The 15559-nt window shown below is 46.9% G+C and overlaps 1 protein-coding gene across 1 annotated transcript in view; it reads right to left on the reverse strand.

Annotated features, from left to right (window-relative positions):
- Nucleotides 1–15559, reverse strand: part of POLR3B (RNA polymerase III subunit B) — a 209271-nt gene that overhangs the window by 102791 nt on the left and 90921 nt on the right. The window contains 2 exon segments of the mRNA XM_075344277.1: nucleotides 5110–5244; nucleotides 11748–11867. Of these exon segments, the coding sequence (XP_075200392.1) occupies nucleotides 5110–5244; nucleotides 11748–11867 (255 nt within the window).

Raw genomic sequence — 15559 nt, forward strand, 5'->3', positions numbered from 1 at the left:
TAACACTGCTGTATATACATCACAAGAGAGGCTGGGGACATACACATTACTGGGGGGCATACATATTAATGAGGGAAGGGGTATACAGCAATGGGGGGCACACAGCTTCAGAGGGGGGCATACAGCTTTAGAGAGGGCAGTGGCCCTGGGGTGGGGGGACAAATAGCTCTGAGGTGGGGGGTGACATGCAGCTCTGGGGGTATACAGCTCTGAGGGGGTATACAGCACCGGGGTGGACGTGACATACAACTCTGGGGGTATAGTAGTATGCAGCCCCCATATAGTGTTATGAAGCCCCCAAACTCCTCCATATAGTATTATGTAGCCCCCATGTAGTATTATGCAGCCCCCATATGGCACTATGCAACCTACATATGGCACTATACAACCCCCATATAACATTAAGTAGCCCCCATATATAGCACAATGCAGACCCATATAGCATTAGGCATTCTCATGTAGTATACAGCCCGCGTATAGCACAATGCAGACCCAGATAGCATTAGGCACCCTCATGTAGTATACAGCCCGTATATAGTACAATGCAGACCCAGACAGCATTAGGCACCTCCATGTGGTATACAGCCGCATATAGCAAAATGCAGACCCAGATAGCATTAGGCACCTTCATGTAGTATACAGCCTGTATATAGTACAATGCAGACACAGATAACATTAGGCACCTCCATGTGGTATACAGCTTGTATATAGTACAGTGCAGACCCAGATAGCATTAGGCACCTTCATGTAGTATACAGCTTGTATATCGTACAATGCAGACCCAGATAGCATTAGGCACCTCCATGTAGTATACAGCTTGTATATAGTACAATGCAGACCCAGATAGCATTAGGCACCTCCATGTAGTATACAGCTTGTATATAGTACAATGCAGACCCAGGTAGCATTAGTCACCCTTATGTAGTATACAGCTTGTATATAGTACAATGCAGACCCAGATAGCATTAGGCACCCTCATGTAGTATACAGATTGTATATAGTACAATGCAGGCCCAGATAGTATTACGCACCCTCATGTGGTATACAGCTTGTATATAGTACAGTGCAGACGCAGATAGCATTAGGCACCCTCATGTAGTATATAGCCCTCATATCATTTAATGCACCCCCATGGTCGTCTGGCCACAGTGATTATATACATACTCACTTTTCCTCGTTCCCCCGCTGCTCTGGTCTCCTCGGCACGTCCACTGCCGTCGCTCTGACCTCACTGCAGGCACGCAGTGGTGACATCACCACGCTCCGCTGCTGAGATGTCAGAGGCTCAGAGCGCCGACAGAGCGAGGAGAACGATGACACAGGTAGCGCGCTGCTCCATCTCTCATCATTGCTTTCAATTGTATCGGCACCTGCGATGCCGATACAATTGAAAGTGCGATCCTCGGCGGGGAGGGGAGGACGGTGACAGTGCGGGCATTGGGCCCTCTTGCCATCGCGAGTGGGTCCCCCCGGCAGCCCAGGCCCCAGCATTTGACCGGGTTTGCCGGGTGCTGATGCCAGGCCTGACCTCCGGCGCCATTCAACCCAGTGTATAACCTCTGGCCCCTTCGCCACCTGTGTATAACATTCAGCCCTCTCGCCATGCTGTTTGCCTATAATGTGACAGGACTGCTTGTGGTGCAGAGCTCACTGATACCAGCGCATCCTGTACAAGGAGCCACCGGGGTAATAACTCTGTTCATGACATTTCTTTCTCCTAAATCTTCCCCCATCACATGTGAGTGATATTATTGAGAAGTGGAAGGAACAGGCAGCAACTCGGCTACAAAGTGGAGACCCCGTAATGTTACAGAGCGGGGGGGCCGAGTGCTGAGGAGCAGAGGGCAGGAAAGTCACCAACACTCTGTTTGGGCTACATATACAATTGTGCCGAATGGAACGATGCAATACATACAGTCATGGTCAAAAGTTTTGAGAATGCTACAAATATTAATTTTTTACAAAGTCTACTGCTTAAGTTTTTCTAATGGCAATTTGCATATACTCCAGAATGTCATAATGAGTGATCAGCTTAACAGCAATTACTTGCAAAGTCAATATTGGCTAAGAAAATGAACTTTAACCCCCAAAACACATTTCAACATCATTGCATTCCTGCCTTAAAAGGAGCAGCTAACATTGTTTTAGTGATTGTTCCATTAACACAGGTGTGGGTGTTGATGAGGACAGGGCTGGCGATCAATCAGTCATGATTAAGTAAGAATGACACCACTGGACACTTTAAAAGGAGGCTGGTGCTTGGTATCATTGTTTCTCTTCAGTTAACCATGGTTATCTCTAAAGAAACACGTGCAGCCATCATTGCTCTGCACAAAAATGGCCTAACAGGGAAGAGTATCGCAGCTACAAAGATTGCACCTCAGTCAACAATCTATCGCATCATCAAGAACTTCAAGGAGAGAGTTCCATTGTTGCCAAAAAGGCTCCAGGGCGCCCAAGAAGGACCAGCAAACACCAGGACCATAGCTTAAAACTGTTTCAGCTGCGGGATGGGACTACCAGCAGTGCCGGGCTAGCTCAGCAATGGCAGCAGGCTGGTGTGAGTGCTTCTGCACGCACTGTGAGGCGGAGACTGCTTGAGCAAGGCCTGGTTTCAAGGAGGGCAGCAAAGAAGCCAATTCTCTCCAGAAAAAACATCAGGGACCGACTGATATTCTGCAAAAGGTACAGGGAGTGGACTGCTGAGGACTGGGGTAAAGTCATTTTCTCAGATGAATCCCCTTTTCGATTGTTTGGGACATCTGGAAAACAGCTTATTAGGAGAAGAAGAGGTGAGCGCTATCACCAGTCTTGTCTCATGCCAACTGTTAAGCATCCTGAAACCATTCATGTGTGGGGTTGCTTCTCAGCCAAGAGAATCGCACCACTCACAGTCTTGCCTAAAAACACAGCCATGAATAAAGAATGGTACCAGAATGTCCTCCAAGAGCAACTTCTCCCAACTGTCCAAGAGCAGTTTGGCGCCCAACAATGCCTTTTCCAGCATGATGCAGCACCTCGCCATAAAGCAAAGGTGATCACTACATGGCTCATGGAACAAAACAGAGATTTTGGGTCCATGGCCTGGAAACTCCCCAGATCTTAATCCCATTGAGAACTTGTGGGCAATCATCAAGAGACGGGTGGACAAACAAAAACCAACAAATTCTGGCAAAATGCAAGCATTGCTTATGCAAGAATGGACAGCGATCAGTCAGGATTTGATCCAGAAGCTGATTGAGAGCATGCCAGGGAGAATTGCAGAGGTCCTGAAGAAGAAGGGTCAACACTGCAAATATTGACTTGCTGCATTAACTCATTCTAACTGTCAATACAACCTTCTGGTCTCATAATATGATTGCAATTATATTTCTGTATGTGATGTAAACATCAGACAAACACAATTAAAAACCAGAGGGCAACAGATCATGTGAAAATATAATTTTGGTGTCATTCTCAAAACTTTTGGCCATGACTGTACATTGACAACTAATTAAGGCTGAAGACCGCAGTCCATCCTGCAAGACAGTGCGGACAATTCCAATAGCCGTGTGGTTTTGCAGGTAGAATAGCAATTTCTCAGCAAGATTAAATGATCGTGTAGGGAAACCGTGACACTGGACTTCTGTGGTTAAAAGCTGGAGGTGTGAATTCTGCCTAAAATAAGGAATTTAAAGTCCTAACTGCAACAAGCTAGTGATTTCCTATTTGGATTTAGGATGCCACAAGACTGTGCTACAATTCACAAAGCGTAAAATACGGAACACATACCTCCGTTTAAAAAAAAAAAAAAACAAAAAAAAACGCAACTGACCTCACTAGTTCAGAAACCTGCAAATATCCGTTACATATTTGTTTTAAAGGGAACCTGTCACCAGATGTTTATAATACAGTGGAACCTCGGTTAACGAGTAACCCAGTTTGCGAGTATTCCGCTTAACGAACAAAGCTTTCTGTAAATTTGTAACTCAGTTTACAAGCAATGCTTTGCCGTACGAGCGAAATACTCACCGCACACACTTCCGGGTCCGTACATCCACCGCGCTCTGACCCGCACTTGCAGTCCGCACAAACACGCACATGTAGTACGCTCACCTTATCTTCCGTTCCATCGCCGGCCTCCTGGTTCTTGCAGTTCGCCGGTACAGGATGTGTATTGGGTAACCATCGTGATGAGGGAGGAACTTCCGCTGTCAGCTGCTACTCAAAGGCGGCGCGCTGACCAATCAGAGGCTCATGCCTTTGACGTCAGCGCTCCGGCATCGGTCGCGATGGTTACCCGATACACATCCTGTACCAGCAAATTGCAAGAACCAGGAGGACGGCGATGGAACGGAATATAAGGTGAGCATAATATGTGTTTGTACGTGTGTGGAATGACAATAGGGGACCAGGATGAGACATTTAACAAGTTGTGGAACGAATTGTCTGCATTGCAATGATTTCCTATGGGAAATCTTGCTTTGCTAGACAAGTAACATGGTTAACAAGCACAGTCCCAGAACGGATTGTTCTCGTTAACCCAGGTTCCACTGTACTTACCTAACGGTTGGTGCGGATGGATGGATGTCTCCGTTTTCCGGGACCGGTGCCTTCTTTTTCGACCATCTTCGTCCTCCTCCTTCTGAAGCCTGGGTGCATGACGCGTCCTACGTCATCCACACTCGCCGGCACTGAAGTCCTGCGCAGGCGCACTGTGGTCTGCCCTGAGCAGGGCAGATCGAAGAATTGTACTGTGCATGCACAGGACCTCAATGCCGGCTGGTGTAGATGACTTGGGACGCGTCATCCACACTAGCTTCAGAAGAAGGACAAAGATGGCCGAAAGAGAAGACGCGGGACCCGGAGAACGGAGACGCCCATCTGACCCATTTGCTTCGCACCGACCATTAGGTAAGTATTATAAACATCCGGTGACAGGTTCCCTTTAATATTTCTGCAGCTTGAAGTATCTGCAGATACTATGGAAAAAAAGTGATAAGGAGGCGTCGCACAAAATCAGCCATTATGGAAGCCTTACAACTTGGCTGTTGCCTAAGTTGCACGTTTAGGTTTCATGAGTTTTTTAACCTTTTTTTCTATAAGCCCTAAACTATAGCATGACCCCACCTGTCCCGCCAGCTCCAACCTCTTGTTTCCATAATAATCTCGATCGTCGACCTTGTTTTCTCCTTGAGCCAGGATGACTCTCCGGACCATCACCGCCGTGTAGATACACTTCGCTCTGAAGTTAAACTCCTTCACCTATGAAATAAAGAGGAAAACGATGATGAACCAGGGCTGGAAGTTTAGCTTAGCTGATATATTACTGTCACCAAAGTTCACAAATCAGCAAATAATGTATCTATGGTTCTGTCTGCTCGATATAGTTCCAAGTTACATAGCCGTGTGCTAATATTTGGTATATATTATATACAGTGGGGGAAATAGTATGCGATTTTGCTAATTTTCCCACCAACAAAGAATGGAGAAGTCTGTAATTTTTATCGTAGGTACCGTATTTTTCGTTTAATAAGATGCACCGGATTATAAGACGCACCCCAAATTTAGAGATAAAAAGTAAAAAAAAAAAAAATAAAAATGGGGCAGCAGTGGTGGTGAAGCAGGGTCACAGGAGGCAGAGGTTGTGGTGGCAGTGGCAGCGACGGCTCAGTGGGGGCAGCGGGGGCAGCAGGGGCTCAGTGGTGGAAGCGGCGGCTCAGTGGTGGCAGCGGCGGCGACGGCTCAGTGGAGGAGCAGGCCGGTGCGGTGTGTCCCAGTCTGTCCGTGGTCCCGGTTCAAATTCTGGCGCCAGGAGCGGCACATGCGAAGATGGAGCTCTCATCCAAGGTCTCCATCTGCACACACGCTGACACCCGGCACCATCATTTTAAACCGGGACCGCGGACACACTGGGACACCCGCCGCACAGCCATCGCAGTCCGCACAGCCACACGCACAGGGTGGCAGCCAGCAGGCCACCCGCATAGAGAAGCAGCTGGCCACCGAAACAGAGAGGCAGCTGGCACCGACAGGCAGCCGGCATGCAGCCACAGGCACCTGGTCTCCCGCAGGCACCCGCTCTCCCACATGCACCCGGCCGTCCGCACAGACAGCCCCCCAGGTAAAGCTATATTCGGATTTTAAGACGCACCCCTCATTTTCCTCTCAAATTTTTGGGAGGAAAAGTGCGTCTTATAATCCGAAAAATACGGTAACTTCAACTGTGACAGACAAAAAAAAAAATCCAGAAAATCTCATTGAAGGATTTTTAAATTACCGTAATTTGCATTTTAAATTTTTTAATAGAAAAAGAGAACTTAATATTATGGTAGAAACCTTTGTTTGCAGTTACAGAGGTCAGACGTTTCCTGTAGGTCTTCACCAAGTTTGCACACACTGCAGCAGGGATTTTGGTGACTCCTCCATACAGATCTTCTCCAGATCTTTCAGGTTATGGATGTCACTGGGCAACATTGAGTTTTAGCTCCCTCCATAGATTTTCTATTGGGTTCAGGTCTGGAGACTAGCCAGGCCACTCCTGAACCTTGAAATGCTTCTTACGGAGCCATTCCTTAGATGTCCTGGCTGTGTGTTTCGGGTCATTGTCATGATGGAAAACCCAGCCATGACCTATCTTCAATGCTCTTACTGAGGGAAGGCGGTTGTTGGCCAAAATCTTGCAATACATGACCCCATCCATCCTTCCTTCAATACAGTGTAGTCATCCAGCCTCTCTGCATAAAAACATTCCCAAAGTATGATGTTTCGTCCCCCATGCTTCATGGTTGGGATGGTGTTCTTGAGGTTGTACTCATCCTCCAAACACGGCAAGTGGACCTGATACCAAAAAGTTCTATTTTGGTCTCATCTGACCACATGACCTTCTCCCATGCCTCCTCTTGATCATGCAGATGGTCACTGGCGACCTTCAAACGGACCTGTACATGTGCTGAGTTGAGCAGGGGGACCTTGTGTGCCCTGCAGGATTTTAATCTATGACGGCGTAGTGTGTTACTAATGGTAATCTTTTAGACTGTGGTCCTAGCTCTGTTCAGGTCATTGACCAGGTCTTCAAGTGTAGTTCTGGACTGATTCCTGACCTTTCTCAGAATCATCCTTACCCCACAAGGCGAAATCTTGCATGGAGCCCCAGACCAGATAAGATTGACAGTTAACTTGTGTTTCTTCCATTTTCTAATAATTGCGTCAACAGTTGTTGCCTTCTCACCAAGCTGCTTGCCTAGTGTCCTGTAGCCCATCCCAGCCTTGTGCAGGTCTACAATCAGACAACTTTTTGCTCCAAGGGGTGGAGAGGTCAGAGTGTGATTGATTGAGTGTGTGGGCAGGTGTCTTTTATAAAGATAAGTTCAAACAGGTGCAATTAAGGCTACTTTCACACTTGCGTTGGATGGCTTCCGTTGCTATCCGCAGCATTGAGGAATTACAGTAACCATTGCAGGAAACAGTTATATTCCTCATAGACTTACAAAAAGATCTGGATAAGATGTCAGAATGGGCAGATACTTGGCAAATGAGATTTAATGTTGATAAATGTAAAGTAATGCACCTAGGACGGAGTAATCCTATAACTGCGTATACATTAAATGGAAGTAAACTCAGGACTACAGAACAGGAGGACTTGGGTATTCTCATTACAAATAAGCTGAGCTGCAGCACTCAATGTCAGGCAGCAGCTGCTAAAGCAAACAAGATTCTAGGGTGTATAAAAAGAGAGATTAGATCCTGTGATCCCAACGTATTGTTACCCCTCTATAAATCACTTGTAAGGCCACATCTGGAATACGGGATCCAGTTTTGGGCTCCACATTTTAAAAAGGACATTCAGAAGTTAGAGTCCGTTCAAAGGCGGCAACTAGACTATTACAAGGAATGGACGGCCTCCCATATGATGAGAGGAATGGCGGCCGCCCGTATGATGAGAGGAATGGAGGCCGCCCGTATGATGAGAGGAATGGAGGCCTTCCATATGATGACAGGTTGAAAAAGTTAGATATGTTTAGCTTAGAAAAAAGACGTCTCAGAGGAGATCTCATTTATATGTATAAATATATGTGTGGTCAATATAAAGGACTGGCACATGACTTATTTCTTCCAAAGACAGTACTAAGGACCAGGGGGCACTCACTGCGAGTGGAAGAAAAGCGATTCCGACAGCTAAATAGGAAAGGGTTCTTTACAGTTAGAGCAGTCAGACTGTGGAATACCGACCACAAGAGGTAGTAATGGCAGATACTATAACAACTTTTATATCAGGGCTGGAGGATTTCCTCAGTACACAAAACATTGTTGGTTATAAATGACTTAGTGACTAAATGTAGAACTGGTGGAGGAAGGTTGAACTAGATGGACCGAGGTCTTTTTTCAACCTAAGTAACTATGTAACTTCTATTAGCTACGGATAGTCTTGTGTTGCTTCCGCTGCACGACGCAGCGTGGTTATTTTGACGCTGCGTCGGGCGGAAGGAACGCAGCATGTAACTTTTTTTGAGCGGCGGAAACCTTTATTTTTCACTGCGCATGCTCATTTATTTATTTATTTATTATTATTTTTTTTAAATCACAGAAACTTTATTTTGTTTCTCGGTGGCCGAACGTTCAGCTGAGCGCCCGGCCGCCAGCACGTGAGAGCGCTCAGCTGAGGGACGGCCGCCGGCACGTGAGAGCTCTCAGCTGAGCGCCCGGCCGCCGGCACGCGAGAGCTCTCAGCTGAGCGCCCGGCCGCCGGCACGCGAGAGCTCTCAGCTGAGCGCCCGGCCGCCGGCACGCGAGAGCTCTCAGCTGAGCGCCCGGCCGCCGGCACGTGAGAGCTCTCAGATGAGCGCCCGGCCGAGCTGAGCGCCCGGCCGCCGGCACGTGAGAGCTCTCAGCTGAGCGCCCGGCCGCCGGCACGTGAGAGCTCTCAGCTGAGCGCCCGGCCGCCGGCACGTGAGAGCTCTCAGCTGAGCGCCCGGCCACCGGCACGTGAGAGCTCTCAGCTGAGCGCCCGGCCGCCGGCATGTGAGAGCTCTCAGCTGAGTGCCCGGCCGCCGGCATGTGAGAGCGCTCAGCTGAGTACCCGGCCGCCGCCATGTGAAAGCGCTCAGCTGAGCGCCCGGCCGCCGGTTGATCAGCTGATCGTTCACAATAGTCTGCTGCCGGTAAAACTGTAAAGAAAAAAAAAAAAAAGAAAAAAAATAAATAAAAAAAGCTTTCCGTTGTTTTGTACGATCCGTTGCATCCAGTGTGCCATTATATGCAACGCATCCGTTGCATCCGTCACACAACGCAATGCAACGGATGCCGTTCAACGTAAGTGTGAAAGTAGCCTAATACAAGTAATGAGTGCAGAGCAGGAGCTTCTTAAAGAAAACACAACCGATCTGTGAGAGAGAATTCTTGCTGGTTGGGCGGTGATCAAACACTTATTTTATGCAATAAAATGCAAATAAATTATTTAAAAATCATACAATGTGATTTTTTGGATTTTTTTGTATCCTGTCACAGTTGATAACAATTACAAACCTCTCCATTCTTTTTAGGTGGGAAACTCGCTAGGTCAGCATTGTATCAAATACATATTTTACCCATTGTATACGATAAGGAATAGGCAAGAATGCAGGCACTAGTAACACACCAAGAACAAATTAATCAGGAAGCACACAAATGACAGGGGTAACTAAATGTAAAAAAAATATATTTTTTCATGGACTGGACTGCAATATCCAGAATGACCACGGTTTTCTGACCCTGTCTATACGTCTAAAAATTCAGGTTAGAAGATCTTCCCGGGTATTACACGTCAAGTGAAATAAGGATGTCGTAAAGGGAATCTGTCAGGTGATTTTCTCATACAAAACTAATGGTATCCTGAAATACGAGAGCTTGGGCAGCCCTTTCAGGATCAGTAACTTGCATTCCTCTACCTTATTCCGGTTATCTTGTTGTAAGCTCCAGAGAATTCAGTGTCGGGCTCCAGTGTAATGCCCATACCAGCGTCCCCGTGCTGTCCTGCCCCCCTCTCCCGGCGGGGATGTCGGTTATCTCACCTGCCCGGATGCCCTGCAATGGCTGCGCTATCTCCGGTCTAGTCCAGTGCATGCTGCTGTCTCCCAAAGCCTGTGTACACCTCACAGGCTTACTGGTTTTGCCCAAAGGGTGTGCGTGTGGCTACGCCCATTTACTTAAAGGGAGAGCGTACCCTGACCCTGAAGTGCCTCTCTGGTCAGCTAAGAGGTTGCAGGTATTTAAGGCACCTTCCCCTTAAGGGAGGTGCCTGGGGAACAAGTGACCTACATTCTGCTGCTGATTGTACCTGTTTCAGTGAACTCCTTATCTGCTGCTACGACCACCTACGTCGTCTGTCTGCTACGAAACAAGCTGCCGAAAATATCCATGCCGGTTGCTAGTGCCGTTTCACCTCATCCATCCATCTTGGTCGGACCCACTACTCTGCCTACTGCTATTTCCACCAAAGACTGTACTGTGTGGCAGCAGATGCTGGGGTACCGAAGATCCCCTGGGACTGCCTGCTGCCGACTGCTTAACAGTGTGTGTACCTGCTGCCACCTCCAGTGGCAGTAGTTATGTCCCGATGGCCGGCTCAGTTCGCTCTCGCAGGCAGGTGATGGGTATTTTCGGTTCATTGGACATACTAATACAGTGCTCACCACATAAGCATAACAGCCAGCTAGTCAAGCATACATAAATCCAAACTGAATATGCACTGCTCCCAACGCCCCCCTCTCGGCAGTGATAGTAAATGACAGTGAATGCTCTGGCACTGGAGGAGAGTATAGAGGTTATTATTTTCCAGGCGGTAAACATATGGATTGAGAAGGGGCGATCAGTCAATGAAAGTGGCAGAGCATGCTGTGAGCAATGACTGTAGCCGCTCTGGGCACGCCTCTATGACAACCAGCGGCTAATAGGAGAAATAAAGTTCATTTTCTCCCAGCAGCCGCACTTTCATTATGGTGATCGGACAGCACTGTAATGCAATTACCCTGCATAATTACTTAATTACATTTGGGAACATGACAGGTTTCCTTTAAAAGGTGTTTTCTCAAGATAGCAATTTATCCCCTAACCATAGGATAGAGGAATAACTCACTGACCAGCAGGACTCTGCCATCTCTGCAAGTTCCATAGACCATGAATTGAGCAGAACTAAGCATGTTTGATTTCTTAAGAGCTCAGTTCTCTAGATTTCTGGGGGATAAACCAGCGGCTAATAGGAGAAATAAAGTTAATTTTCTCCCAGCAGCTGCACTTTCATTATGTTTCCCGGACAGCATTGTAATGTAATTACCCTACAGAGCAACTCTATGGCTACAGGTTAATAACACTTGAGAACATGACAGGTTTCCTTTAAAAGGGGTTTTCCCAAAATAGCAATTTATCCCCTAACCATAGGATAGAGGAATAACTCACTGACCAGCAGGACTCTGCCATCTCTGGCAGTTCCATAGACAATGAACTGAGCAGAACTAAGCATGTTTGATTTCTGCAGAGCTCAGTTCTCTAGATTGCTGGGGGATCAACCAGCGGCTAATAGGAGAAATAAAGTTCATTTTCTCCCAGCAGCCGCACTTTCATTAAGGTTCCCGGACAGCATTGTAAAAAAATTACCCTGCAGAGCAACCCTATGCCTACAGATTAATAACATTTACCATTTTGTGAAACCACCTTCAAGGAGGCTAAACTAGAAATTAACCAAAAAGGAATAATTGACAGATCCTTAAGATAGGCAGTATTAGGTTACGTACCGGCACATGAGTTAGTATGGTCGACGCCAGGAGCTCCCGAGCTTCATCCACTCTGGACTTTTTGGGTCCTCCTCCCCACATCCTCTGTCTTCTGACTTTATTACCAATATACTTTAAAGCCTATAACAAAAAAAAGGGGGGGGGATAGACATTGGTCACTGTAGGGGACAGTATATCCGTGTTCATTTACATAAAGATAAAACACGACTGCCAATGGGTCCACCTGTGTTTGCGTCTATTCTCAAACTTTACTTTACATCCCTATAGAGAATATGGAAGCCATGCTGCCCTAGCCTTAAAGGGGGATGTCCTATTTGGACAAACATGAAAAATAAATCGGTGGGCATGCATCAAGTAAATAAAGGGGATATCAGCTTTATCTTTATTTTGAAAAATATATTGGGTGATATGATTTTGTGGCGCTAACTAATATTTAATCATTACAGGATCTCGGGCTCTCTTTCTCCTGTTCTAAAAATGGCCGCTGATGGAGGAGCATGTGACCAAATCTGACCAATTGAAGAATACTATTCTCATGTAAGTGGTTTTCAATGGAAGGCTGCTGATGGATAAGCATGTGAGCAGCGCTGTGCATCAGAATAGTAACTTTATGGCATATGTGTTGATGGTTGCACAAGCAAAGTGCTGGAAGAGATCCTGTAATACTTATATACTAGCTGTAGTACCCGGGCGTTGCCTGAGATAGTAACTGTCTCAGTCTCTCTTGCCCCGTCTCTGCCCGTCTCTCTCGCCCAGTCTCTGCCCGTCTCTCTCGCCCAGTCTCTGCCCGTCTCTCTCGCCCAGTCTCTGCCCGTCTCTCTCGCCCAGTCTCTGCCCGTCTCTCTCGCCCAGTCTCTGCCCGTCTCTCTCGCCCAGTCTCTGCCCGTCTCTCTCGCCCAGTCTCTGCCCGTCTCTCTCGCCCAGTCTCTGCCCGTCTCTCTCGCCCAGTCTCTGCCCGTCTCTCTCGCCCAGTCTCTGCCCGTCTCTCTCGCCCAGTCTCTGCCCGTCTCTCTCGCCCAGTCTCTGCCCGTCTCTCTCGCCCAATCTCTGCCCGTCTCTCTCGCCCAGTCTCTGCCCGTCTCTCTCACCCAGTCTCTGCCCGTCTCTCTCGCCCAGTCTCTGCCCGTCTCTCTCGCCCAGTCTCTGCCCGTCTCTCTCGCCCAGTCTCTGCCCGTCTCTCTCGCCCAGTCTCTGCCCGTCTCTCTCGCCCAGTCTCTGCCCGTCTCTCTCGCCCAGTCTCTGCCCGTCTCTCTCACCCAGTCTCTGCCCGTCTCTCTCACCCAGTCTCTGCCCGTCTCTCTCACCCAGTCTCTGCCCGTCTCTCTCACCCAGTCTCTGCCCGTCTCTCTCACCCAGTCTCTGCCCGTCTCTCTCACCCAGTCTCTGCCCGTCTCTCTCACCCAGTCTCTGCCCGTCTCTCTCACCCAGTCTCTGCCCGTCTCTCTCACCCAGTCTCTGCCCGTCTGTTTTTTTTTGGAGAGTAACTGTAAAGCGCGGGGTTGAATTTTCCTGTCAAAACATAGTCTACGACGTTTCCTGAGTCACATGGGGCGTCTGCGCAAAATTTCACAATTGTAAATGCGACAGTGCGGATTCCTTTAGCAGACATATATACACACATACACACACAGCTTTATATATTAGATTAGGATCACCTCCACATATGTGCAAAAATAAGGCTGGGGCTAAGTGGCACTAAGGTGCAGGTAGTGTGAGTAAAAATCTCTGTCCGTCTGCTGGATTGCAGCGTGTAATGCAGGAGTTTGCATAGTGAGCAGCAAACCGAATAAGCATGAAAAAAAAAAAAACCTCTTCCAGCATTGCTACTATTTGTCTCCAGTAATTTGTGACTTCTGACATCAATTCCAGGCTGCCATGGAGCACGTCGGGGGTCAAAACAATACGAGTCTATGAGAGCCTCGTTCTTGCTCTCATAGACTTGTATTGAGCAGTTGTGACGTAACTTCTGACTTCCTGTCAGTCAGAAGTTACGGGCACAAGATGGCGCCGGGGGACCGAATGGGGCCAAAAATGGATTAAGCTCCCAGAGGGTGGAGTATAATACCGGGGGCAACGGTCTTAGATTTAAAAAGCCATTTCAGTGCTGAAAAAAAAATGCTAAGAGTGGTGCTTTAATACTTTCTACAGAAGCCTTTGTTGGTGATGATCGCTTCAATGTGCCTCCTGTATGGAGAAACTAGTCGCATGCATTGCTCAGATGTGATTTTGGCCCATTTTTCCACACACTTTTCATGTCCTGAACATCACCTGGTTTCCTATGAGCTCTAAACCTTAGTTCCTTCTATAAATTGCCTATTGGGTGTAGGTCCGGTGATCGGCTCGGCCATTCTAGCAGCTTAATTTTTTTTTCTCCGAAACAAATTGAAAAGTTTCCTTGGCTGTGTGTTTATGATTGTTGATTTGCGGAAATGTCTACCCCCTTTCATCCTAATAAAGGGCACCAGATTTTTATCAGGAATGTCTTGGTACATTTGTCCATTCATCTTTTCTTCAATTACATGCAGTTTACTAGTACTGTATGCTGAAAAACAGTCCCACACCACGATGTTCCCACCTCCAAACGCTCCAGTACCTGCTGATTCCAGGTCTTTCTGTAGCTCTACACAGGTAGACCTTGGCTCTTGGACAACTCTTCTCATAATTCTTTTCACTCTTCTGTTTAAATACTTGACGGGAGCACCTGATTGTGACCAGTTTATGGTGAAATTATGTTCTTTACCCTTTCAGACTTTGTCCTGGACCATTCAGCAGTTTAGAAAATCTTCTGTAACCAAAGCCATCAGTATCTTTTGCTACAACAATTAGGTTGTGAATGTCTTGAGACAGCTCACTTGTTTTACCAGTCATGAGGTGTTTCTTGTGTGGCACTTTGGTTATGAGACACCTTTTTATAGGCCAGCTGATATTTTTTTCACTAAGTGGCAGGATAGCTTTCTAATTACTGATAGATATCAGCTGGTGTACCGACTTTCCATGACTTTTTGCACCTCTCTTTCTTCATGTGTTCAATACTATTTCCCTGTGTCATTTCTCAGTAATACACAACTTAATTTATGGACACCTACTGTTTGACTTCTTTGTTGTTATAGACATCTACTGAGAAATTCATGTCAATAGTAGCTTTAGAAATATATTTACTTAGCAAATTGGCAAAGTGTTCAATACTTATTTATCCGCTGTATACAGAAATGGTGGGGGGGAGGGGGTTCTTTCTTTTGGAGCGGTGGTGGGAGGTGTGGAGGTTTATAGGTTTTTATAAATTATATATGACAAGCGGATTTCAACCAGATATTTTGTTCCTTTTTGAGACTACATTATATTTTGGAAAATAATGTTAAAGCGCACCAGTCACCAGAATTTTCCTATATAACCTAAAACCAGTGCTATACTGGCGCTGTCATGCCGATTCTATACATACCTTTAGTTGTCAGCTAGGATGTATAGGCTTTGAAATCCAAGCAAGTAAAGTTTGTAAAATGAGGAGCTTCTTGAATGACAGCAGTTGCCGATCAGCTGATAGCTATTCATAGTGATTCCTGCCCTTTGCCTGTCCGTTCTCCCCCTTTTATTTATGCTAATTCTATTATAGAATCGTTTTACTAACTGACTAGAAGGACCTGTGCTGATGTCATACCCATGTGACCAGAAGGGGTGGGACCTCAGCCAACATAGCTGATACCAGAAAGCAACATTATTTTTCTGTTGGCTGAGGCCCCGCCCCTTCTGGTCACATGGGTATGACATCAGCTCAGGTCCTTCTAGTCAGTTATTAAAACAATTCTATAATACAA

This window comes from Anomaloglossus baeobatrachus, chromosome 4, assembly GCF_048569485.1.
Source record: "Anomaloglossus baeobatrachus isolate aAnoBae1 chromosome 4, aAnoBae1.hap1, whole genome shotgun sequence".
Classification (NCBI taxonomy): domain Eukaryota; kingdom Metazoa; phylum Chordata; class Amphibia; order Anura; family Aromobatidae; genus Anomaloglossus; species Anomaloglossus baeobatrachus.